Genomic DNA, 11,707 nt, shown 5'->3' on the forward strand with positions numbered 1-11,707 from the left:
ATTGTTTTGGTTTTATACAATGCATTCTTAACATAAACATTGTCTGAGCACTCTTGTTTTTGAAAATCCAGTATTTAGTGTACTCCTGGAACTAAATTAAGCGCTAGATGAGTTACTGTATTGCAGCCACAAATGCGCCTAGGAGTAGTTGTCCATTCTGACGGAGTTCACACCTGATATAGAGCGTTTTCATATATTCTGTCTCTACTGCGTATATACCGAGATGACATGAATACATCACTTAAGAGAAGCGCATCGATGTGATTCCAGCTCCATAGTTCAACGCTATATTTTATTGCATATTTACGGAGTCTGTGTTTCTCCCTAGAATACATTAGATATTGATGTAACGACGGTGATTTACTCTCACTATTTTTCAATATCATCTGTATACACAGAACATTAATTACAGTGTTTTGTATCCACTAAATGGTCATATGTATTTGTGAAATATGACTGTTGGTGCTTAATTTATTTCCACGTGTATATTATTTACCCTTTTAAACAGAGGCAGTATCCTTTCACATGGTTTAGCGATGAAATATCCAATCATATGATGTCAGTTCATTATATTAAATATTCTTATATTTGGCATTTTTAACCGTGACATGTATAATGGCAATCTTAAATAACCTACTGTATCGGAATATCTAATCATTAAATGCTAAATATCCATTGGTGTTCCTTAACAAAATTACCCTACCAGAGCAAACGAAAAATGAGAAAGTAAATAGGCCAATGTGGTCAAGTGTTTTATTTCAAATACAAATATATACCAAAAGATGTAAAATAATGAAAACCGGACCTACAAATGTTAAGTGATTAGAAACGTATAGTCCTTTGAAGATTGGTCTGCTGTGAAATATGTCAGCCAAATTTTAATTCTCTTTTCTAAACTTACCGGTTAAATTCTATTCATAATTGCTAATCGCCTTGTGTATATTTCACTTTAAAATGGAACTGAAACACGCCAAATAGTACCCTGGAATATGTAACATTGTCTTCAATCCGGTTACATATAATATTATAGTGCAGATATGTTATCATTAACCCTAACGTTGTTACAAACGTAAAAAAAAATAAAAAATAAAAAAGGAATACAAAGCGGACGATTAAATATTTCAGGCTTGTTCAACTTTTTTTTATAGTCTGTTAGCCAAATCTTAATTTTTGGCTTAACATTGCAGTTCAGCACTCACAATTGTTCTTTGTGGTATTTGCATCTGTGGAAGGTGCTGATGGAGGATCCGAGGGGTGTCAACTTGGCACCCTTGAGCATTCTGAAATATTCAAGCTGGCTCCCAAAACAGACAACTGACAATACCTCGGATATGATATCACTTATGACAAAACAGATGATATCTAGTATGGTGTTCTAGGGGTCAAGGAATTCGTTTTGATCTAGCCCCAACTAATTACGGCATCATTTAAATCTAATACGGCCGCACGCATATTAGCCAGAACAAGGAAATTGCAATGATCACATTTTATATCCATTGCGAAAAGAATTTGATGTTAGCAATTCAATTTTATTGTCCACGGAATTCATTTATAACAACGTTTTGCTAACTGGGTGATTGTATCATCATTTAAACACAAAAATGACCACGAAAAACTGTCACCATGTGTAAGCAGTAGTCATATCTTACATTCTATTTTATCCCAAACAATACGTTATACTTAAATACATTGCTTTAGTGTGCAAGGAATTTATTTCTCGCATTCATTTACTAATATAGAACATTTTATCATTGCTCAAATCCAAGATGGCAAATCCAAAGAAACATAAATCGATTGCATGTCATTTCCTGCTACATGTACTTTCAGGCTGTGATAAAAAGAGTTGCAAAAGCAATAATCATTTCATTTGCTTGAATCATTTGAACTTATTGCATTTGAGGACTTAGATGTTTATGGGGATAAGTCATCAGAGAAGCTATATAATTTGTTGCCGCCTCCAGATGCCACAGACGTTGATTAGTGAAACAATTAAGCTTTACGTCACTTCCACAACCGATTCAATATTAATAGTAAACCACTTTTAATGACTGGGTAATGTGGGTGCTAAAGGTGGAGTTTTCTCTCGATGTACATAGAATTATGGTTTATGTGATGCACATACCGCGGACATTTCATTGTTTTTGAAACCATCTTGGATTCAACTAATGATAAAAATTCTGTGCATTAGAAAGAAAATGCTAGAAATAAATTCCTTACCCCTAAAAATCTCTGTATTTGAAGTAAGAATGTTTTGGGGGATGAAATAGAATGTAAGATAAGGGCTCTTCTTACACTTGGCAATCACTTTCATGGCCCTTTTGGAGTTAAATGATGATGCAATATATCATTAAGCAAGATATTGTTATAAATTAATTCCTTGACCAATAAAACTCAATCACTAGTATCACAACTTTGCCCTAGTTGATGTAAAATGTGGTAAATTACTATTTCCTTGTTCTGACGTTTATAATGGCGGTCATCTTGGATTTAAATGATGTTGCAATGTCTTACTTAGCTGGGTGTAGTTCAAAGTTAATTCCTTGACGACAACAACACTGCTATAGACATTAACAGTTTCTTCACATGTGATAAAGTATCCGAGTTCTGTATTATGGCAGCCATTTTGAATATTTCAAAATGTTCAAGGTGCAAAATGTACACCCCTTGGATCCTCAATCAGTACATTCCAAAGATGCAAAAACCACCAAAAAAAATGGTGGGTACCGAACTGCAAAGTTTAGTACCCTGGCAAACAGACTATTATGCATGAATAGTGAAACAATATTACATAAAATATAAGCAGTGCACAAAGTGGCATGGACCAGTCCATAGCAATACATTTGGGTAAAACAGTCAGCTTAATGATACTCGAAATATTTTGAAGAAAAAAAAAAGGTTTGTTCTTGTTGGGGCGGGGGCGGGGGATGACGGGAACTATGTTTAAATAAAGGTGTGGTGTTATATGACGTAAATCCTGTTTCAAGTGTCACAATTATAATACTTCTACTGCATCATTTTCAGGGCAATTTTCTCAGCAACCTCAGCAACATCAGCAACGTCTCCAACATCAGCAACTTCTGCAACATCAGCAACGTCTCCAACATCAGCAACTTCTGCAACATCAGCAACCAGCCCCACATCGCGTACGATTGTTTTGTTATTACACACAAACTTCCTTCCGTCAGATATCACACGGTCATAGTTTTGAGAATTGTTTTGTTATTACGCACAAACGTCCCTTCGTCAGATGATATCACACGGTCATAGTTAACCAGGCAGTTTGAGAACTGTTCTGTTATTACACACAAACGTCCCTCCGTCAGATGATATCACACGGTCATAGTTAACCAGGCAGTTTGAGAACTGTTCTGTTATTACGCACAAACGTCCCTCCGTCAGATGATATCACACGGTCATAGTTAACCAGGCAGTTTGAGAACTGCTCTGTTATTACGCACAAACGTCCCTCCGTCAGATGATATCACACGGTCATAGTTAACCTGGCAGTTTGAGAACTGCTCTGTTATTACGCACAAACGTCCCTCCGTCAGATGATATCACACGGTCATAGTTAACCTGGCAGTTTGAGAACTGCTCTGTTATTACGCACAAACGTCCCTCCGTCAGATGATATCACACGGTCATAGTTAACCAGGCAGTTTGAAAACTGCTCTGTTTTACGCACAAACGTCCCTCCGTCAGATGATATCACACGGTCATAGTTAACCAGGCAGTTTGAGAACTGCTCTGTTATTACGCACAAACGTCCCTCCGTCAGATGATATCACACGGTCATAGTTAACCAGGCAGTTTGAGAACTGTTCTGTTATTACACACAAACGTCCCTCCGTCTGATGATATCACACGGTCATAGTTAACCAGGCAGTTTGAGAACTGTTCTGTTATTACACACAAACTTCCCTCCGTCAGATGATATCACACGGTCACAGTTAACCAGGCAGTTTGAGAACTGTTCTGTTATTACGCACAAACGTCCCTCCGTCAGATGATATCACACGGTCACAGTTAACCAGGCAGTTTGAGAACTGTTTTGTTATTAAACACAAACGTCCCTCCGTCTGATGATATCACACGGTTACAGTTAACCAGGCAGTTTAAAAACTGTTTCATTATTTTAAAAATAATTTTACATGTAACAATATATCACTATAAAGAAAAACGTAGCCTAAAGGCCGCACAATGTCGGATGTATGACAATGTTGATGAATGTTATTTTCATTCCATCGGTCTTTCATGCTGTAAACACAAATATCATGTTACTCAAAAGAAACGGGGTGGAGTGCGGCCTGTTTTGTTCCACCCATGTTATATATTTAATCTGCCAGTATCCATACAAGGCGTAAATTATGTTTAAAACTTTTAACTCAAATACTTTACCGGAAGTTAATTTTACTGAAATCGTTTTCAGAAAGTGCAATAAAAACTAGGATTTACTACAATAACATTTTTGCATCAAATTATTTCTCTGTCTCTGCGAAATGGTGCAAACTATATCAAAGAAAGAAATGTTTTATTTAACGACGCACTCAACACATTTTATTTACGGTTATATGGCGTCAGACATATGGTTAAGGACCACACAGATTTTGAGAGGAAACCCGCTGTCGCCAATACAAGGGCTACTCTTTCCGATTAGCAGCAAAGGATCTTTTATTTGCGCTTCCCACAGGCAGGATAGCACAAACCATGGCCTTTGTTGACCCAGTTATGGATCACTGGTCGGCGCAAGTGGTTTACACCTACCCATTGAGCCTTGCGGAGCACTCACTCAGGGTTTGGAGTCGGTATCTGGATTAAAAAATCCGATGCCTCGACTGGGATCCGAACGCATTACCTACCAGCCTGTAGACCGATGGCCTAACCACGGCGCCACCGAGGCCGGTCAAACTATATCAACACCTTTAATTGTGTAGTAGGGCGGGATGTAGCCCAATGGCAAAGCGCTCGCTTGATGCGCGATCGGTCTGGGATCGATCCTCGTTGGTGGGATCATTGGGCTATTTCTCGTCCCAACCAGTGCACCACGATTGGTATATCAAAGACCGTTGTATGTGCTATCCTGTCTGTGGGATGGTGCATATAAAAGATTCTTTGTTGCTTTAAGAAAAATGCAGCGGGTTTCCTCTGATGACTACATATCAGAAATACCAAATGTTTGCCATCCAATAGCCAAGGATAAATAATCAATGTGCTCTAGTGGTGTCGTTAAACAAAACACATTTCTTTTAATTATGCAAAAAGTGCAGTCTACAGTCTGTCTTCCTTTTCTTTCAGCGAGTACTGGTTGTACGAGTGACTGTGTCGACAAGGAGCCCGCGCTGTATCCAGACTGCTACGACTGCTCGCTTTTCATCATGTGCAGCAGCGGCGACGTGTTCTCGTGTCCCGCCGGCACGGAGTTCAGTGTGCGGATCCGGCTGTGTGTCTCCCCCTCCGACAGCCAAGCGGCCTGCGGGTAAACTCTTCACAGTTTGTCACGCTTGTAATGTTAGTAGTGGATGGCTGCCATCATCTGTAAAACACTGGCATGTACCAAGTCCGAATAATTGTATTTACGCGCCTATATCCAAACTAGGTCCAGGCAAGTCTGTCCTACGCCCAGTCTCTGGCCATAGGACAGAAGGGAAGACTACTTACATTATGGAACAATTTCAAATTAGTTTATACCTGGGGGGGATTAGTTTTTGCGTCTGCCAAAAACAAATAATATAGATATTAATATAAATATTAATTGACGCATAACTTTTGGTGATCAATCTGAATAATATACAGTCGAACTTGGTCTAACGGCCACCTCTATTAAATGGCTACCTGCCCATAACGGCCACCCTGAAATCACCCCAACACATTTCTTTATTTGACCTCTATAGAACGGCCACCTGTCCAACGCGGCCACTATTTGTCACCAAAAATAAGGTCAGAAGTTGCATTAGCAGCCAAAATATATATATATATATATATATATATATATATATATATATATATATATTTTTTTTTTTTTTTTTTTTTTTAAATATCAAATTCTTCCCACTATATATGATTGTACAGCTATTTAGTTCCCAGTAAATCCCATTGTTTTCTGCAGTGCCGCCATTGTTGTGTCATGTGACCGGAAAGTTTGGCGATTTGATTGACTCGACAAAAAAACTACTTATTGTGATGTTATCATATGATGTTATTGTCGTAAACAAATATACGTTTACTAATACAAAGCATTATTTTAATCCTTTTGTTAATTTGGTAACTGTCAGCAGTTGTTCGGTTCCGGCGGTTGCGTAATTTGCATTCGATAGGTCAGCTCGAATCGTTACTCAATAACAAGGCGACTTCTCATTGGCAGAACAGAACAGAACTTTATTTCACTCAGGCCGCTATTCAGCGGCATATGAGGTACATTAACAATAATTATATGACAGTGACAAGATGGGGTTTACAGGAGAAAATGTATATGTACAATATCAAAACAAAAAAATTCTAATAATAATAATAATACAAAATGAAATATATTTCTAATAGTAATAATCTATATATATATATATATATATATATATATATGCAAACATGGATAGTAGTAGTCGGAATAAGACAGCATAAGCTTGGGAGACAATTCTTTTTAAGGTTTACCGAATTTACCCGTAATTTCTTTTATTAATTTGCACAACTTTTTTAGAAGACTTATTTTGTAATTTGTCATTAGTTGTTTAAATTTCAGCATATTGGGTTTGTTATAATAATATGGCTTTAACTATTTTTTCGGGAGTTATTAAAGAAAGAGCATGTAAGTAGATAGTGAAATTCCTCTCCGATGTCATTTTTGTTACATAGTGTACATAGTCTGCTTTCTACTGGGGTGTTTTTCCATCGTCTTGTTTCGATGGTAAGTAATGGTTTGATGTTCTAAATTTTAGTAACGTAGTCCAGGATATTTGTGGTAATTTTATAATATATTTTTCTAATGTTAGGTGTTCTTTAAATGTGGTGTACATTTCAGCCCTTGATGATGAAGCTATGTCGCTATTCCATTGTTGTAGGTACTGATCGTTTTGTCTTAATTTAACGTGATGAATAAGTAGTGGTATAGATGAAAAGTTATAGCCTATGAAAGCAGAATGTATCTGATTGTTGCGGTATTATCAAAGGCAATTATAACCAAGGTGCCTGAGTAGTCCCCACTGTCAATCATCTGTTCTGTTCTGTCCACCACCAGCCTCGCTAAGTAATACATAATTACAGACACAGTCTGGTTAACTTCAAAGATCAATCTGGCGAAAGGCCCCGAAATGGGGGGAATGCAGATTGGAGAAAAAATAGAGTTGTGGTGTGAAGCAAAAGTTTCCCTTAAAAGACATTGAGACAAAATACAAAGCGGATACATACAAAATACAAAGCGGATACATACAAAATACAAAGCGAATACATACATGTTGCAAGATTTGGCTAGCTCAAAGTAAAGCTTGGGCATATGTCCCTCTTATCTAAATAAATGGTACGTGTATGAAATATGTTTATATACCTCTAAGGAACCCCAACCCTCTAATTGTGTGTGCTTTCTCATAGTTTCCACACTCCTCTTGCTCATACCCTTCCTTATATAAGTCACAAATGACCAAGAAACTAAGTAATGATGACAATAAATTGATTTATAGAACATTTCAGTGAACTGTAGATCTCGGGCCGCTGCCAACCTTAAAGAATACCAATTGACTGATCGACTGACTGACTGACTTCCTTCTATTTTTAGATTTACTTAATTACAACATTAAGAACTGCACTGTATTATGAATTATGAACAGGTCAAATTTGAAACTTCTTTGTTACGAGACTATACTCTAAAACACCACCTTCTTGCTAATAAGCTAACCTCAGTGTAGTACTTTATCAAGCGTCATGAAGGATGAAATTAAGTTTACTAAGTGTCATAATTACCTCTTGACCAATCCACGGCTGGGATTATATTGTAATGCGGCAGATATGCTTTGTTAGTCACCTACTGAGAGGGGTTATGGCCCGCGAAGTCGACAACTTGTATAAATGATCTTAAAATTGTGTCTACTTAGCGGGACAAGCTGAAATGTACCAGTGATGATCTGTCGATTTCCCGGTACTCATTAATTGCCGTTTTACCTGGTTGACGGTGTGCGCAGTCAAAAGGTAACAACGAGATGATACTGTACCGCAGCTATTACTACTACTACTACTATTACTACAATTCAATTTCAGTTCAATTTATTTATTTGTCAAAGTCAGCATGACTATAAACACAAAACAGACAAGAATACAGTTATAAAACAGAAACAGTTGTGTAATAGGTTACAGTATACAAATACAGGAAAAAAATAAATAAACGTAAGAATTAGGATAATAAAAATATAAACATATAGTTGTTATATATATGTAGTTACAAATTAAATTACATATTTATCAAGATTCCTTAAAGTTTTTATATTTTCTGAAGACAAAAGATTGATTATGTTAAAAGTAGATGGTCTTGTATACAATTATTTCTTTAAATATGATACTCTAATATCATTATAAATAAACATTTTGATACAAAATGGAATTCATCTTCAATGCCTCCACTGTCACACACACACACACACACACACAAACAATGGGTCCACTAAGGAGGTTTGATCCTATGTGTCAAGTATCCCACGCGAACGCTCTACCGATCGAGCTTAATCCCGCACCTACTAGTACGAATTCATATCGCTGGTTACGTTGTGGGTATTACAGTACTAATAAATAAATTAATTAATTAATTAATTAATTAAATAAATATATTGGCGTCGCACATATGGTTACGGAACACGGAGATAATAATAAGAAACCCGCTGAATGGGCTACTTTTACCCAAAAAAAACCCAGCAAGGGATCTTTTATATACATTTTTCCATAGAAAGAATAGTACATAGATAGAATTGTTTTTAAAATAAATTTTAGTTATAACAATATTTGTATTTGTAGTTCGTAGTTCAAAACCATATTTTATTCTCGCAGTGATCAGCTGAAATGTAGAAGTTCTCCTATGTGATCTGTGTACTCCATGTCGGTGATGTGGTTGTTGATCAGCTCGTCTTTCAGAGAGCGGATTCTGGCATCGATAGTGTGGTATTTGCGTTTTCGTGCCGGAGCTCGCCAGTGACCATCCAATTGGTGCAATTTTACTTCCATTACAGACTGCTCACGTTTTAGAAGCCCTACCACCTCAAAAATTTTCGGATGACTCTTCTGGACAATTTTATTTATTTTATGATGCCATCCTTCCAAGTGGTTATTGGTACGGTGACTATCATTGCCAAAATGGTTCCACATTTCTGGTGACCATGGTCCTTCTATCCACGTGTTCGTAACATAGTCTATCAGTTGTGTCACCTGTGCACCTTGGGGACTGTCGGCAATTTTGTCAGCCCAAACGTCCTCAATTTTATCCAATGGAACCATCGGAAGGGCTGAAGCACGTCTTACTACTTTTTGTATTTCATCGTTCTCAGAATATTCTGTTGCCAGGCCTACCTTTTGTGTACGGCGCCAAATACACTGAGTGTAGTGGAAGAAACAGCCTCTCAGTTGTGTAGTGGGAAATACAGTCTGAACAGCGTTATGGGCCGATCTTTCGAAATCCATCTGAAAGGTCCTCGGATTTAAATGGAAACCCAGATCATGGCAAGCCTCTTGAAGGTATTGAAATGTCCGTACATATGTGTCTTCTGTGCGGTTTGGGAGCAGTGAATACACAAGAGGAAACATATGACCTTGGGACTCGGCATGCATGGTGTACAGCTGATCGAACAGTTTGGGTGCTGAAGAAAATGTTCCATCTGATAATACAACATCAGCGTCACACAACATCTCCAAGTTCTTGTCAGCTGTGAATATTAGTATCAGGTCTCCTCCTTCAACTCGGTGTAGAAAAGGATCTCCTCTCTCGGTGCGGGTCCACTCTCCTTCTAAATTGATATCCTGTCTTGTCTGGGGTAGTCGGGGTAGGGTTTTGTGTCGCTGTCGGTATATTATCGTCTTGATGGCACTAAAATGTGGAATCTCGGCTAACAATCCGTCAGGAACAACGTCGTGGTTCTTCCTGAGATTGGAAATCTCATCGGCGTAAATCTTAGGAATTGGCGTTGTTTCCATTTTAATTCGGTCCATGAGTTTCGCCTTGAACGCATCAACATGCTTAATAAAGGGCACCGCCGCGTGGTTGTGCTGTATCTGGTCTGCCATCTGGAGCATGTTGTCCACAGTCACAACGTAGGCTCTGCATTGCGACGTAGTACACCTCCACTAAATTTTCTCTCCACGCTTTCTATTTACGCGAAATTTGTGCTGGTTGTAATACAAATGTCGTCCGCCTCTTAACGTGTCGATAAAAGTCACTCTAACTTGTGCAGCTGCCATAATGTTAAATGTGAAATAGTTTTCCATTTTAATATAAAACTTTATATAGATTAAACTGGGAAAAGAACCAATGCAAAAGCGCCTGCTCAATATAAGAGAAAGATAAATTTACTACCCAAAACAGTAATCCTTTAAATTGGTAGAGCATAATACGAGCAAATAAACAAAAAACAAAAACGCACAGGTACCTACTCAACTTAATGGAAGCGTAATTACAAATTCTACCCAGGACAGTAATCACATAACATTCTATACCGTTGAAACAAACACGGTTCATACCACAAAGCAGAACATGCAAACCAATTAGATCCGTCTACTTCAGGGTTCTCATCTCGTTGTTAACAAAAAAGGCGGCTCGTAACTGCATCGCAGAACTTACAAACCAATTAGATATGTCTACGTCCCGGGACTTTTATTATTCTACGTCCCGGGTACTAAACAAAATAGATTTGTCGACTTCCTTATATAAGTCACAAATGACCAAGAAACTAAGTAATGATGACAAAAAAATTGGTTTATAGAACATTTCAGTGAACTGTAGATATCGGGCTGCTGCCAACCTTAAAGAATACCAATTGACTGATCGACTGACTGACTGACTGCCTTCTATTTTTAGATTTACTTAATTACAACATTAAGAACTGCACTGTATTATGAATTATGAACAGGTCAAATTTGAAACTTCTTTGTTACGAGACTGTACTCTAAAACACTACCTTCTTGCTAATAAGCTAACCTCAGTGTAGTACTTTATCAAGCGTCATGAAGGATGAAATTAAGTTTACTAAGTGTCATAATTACATCTTGACCAATCCACGGCTGGGATTATATTGTAATGCGGCAGATATGCTTTGTTAGTCACCTACTGAGAGGTGTGCGCTGAAAGACTCAGTTTCTGATCGCTCATACCAAATAAGATAACCATCCTTCAAATGAATTACACGTTACAAATCAATTGAAGAAACGTTTAATACAGTTCCAAATGACCCTGACTTCACCCAATTAACCGGCCTCGGTGGCGTCGTGGTTAGGCCATCGGTTTACAGGCTGGTAGGTACTAGGTTCGGATCCCAGTTGAGGCATGGGATTTTTAATCCAGATACCGACTCCAAACCCTGAGTGAGTGCTCCGCAAGTCTCAATGGGTAGGTGTAAACCACTTGCACCGACCAGTGATCCATAACTGGTTCAACAAAGGTCATGGTTTGTGCTATCCTGCCTGTGGGAAGCGCAAATAAAAGATCCCTTGCTGCTAATCGGAAAGAGTAGCCCATGTAGTGGCGACA

General features: G+C 38.0%; 1 protein-coding gene across 1 annotated transcript in view; it reads left to right on the forward strand.

Annotated features, from left to right (window-relative positions):
• The window catches only part of LOC121383607 (mucin-19-like), a 31,721-nt gene extending 26,241 nt beyond the window's left edge, over positions 1-5,480 (forward strand). The window contains 2 exon segments of the mRNA XM_041513698.1: positions 3,022-3,151; positions 5,296-5,480. Of these exon segments, the coding sequence (XP_041369632.1) occupies positions 3,022-3,151; positions 5,296-5,480 (315 nt within the window).
• Positions 5,481-11,707: the final 6,227 nt, after the last annotated feature.

This window comes from Gigantopelta aegis, chromosome 10 (assembly GCF_016097555.1).
Source record: "Gigantopelta aegis isolate Gae_Host chromosome 10, Gae_host_genome, whole genome shotgun sequence".
NCBI lineage: Eukaryota > Metazoa > Mollusca > Gastropoda > Neomphalida > Peltospiridae > Gigantopelta > Gigantopelta aegis.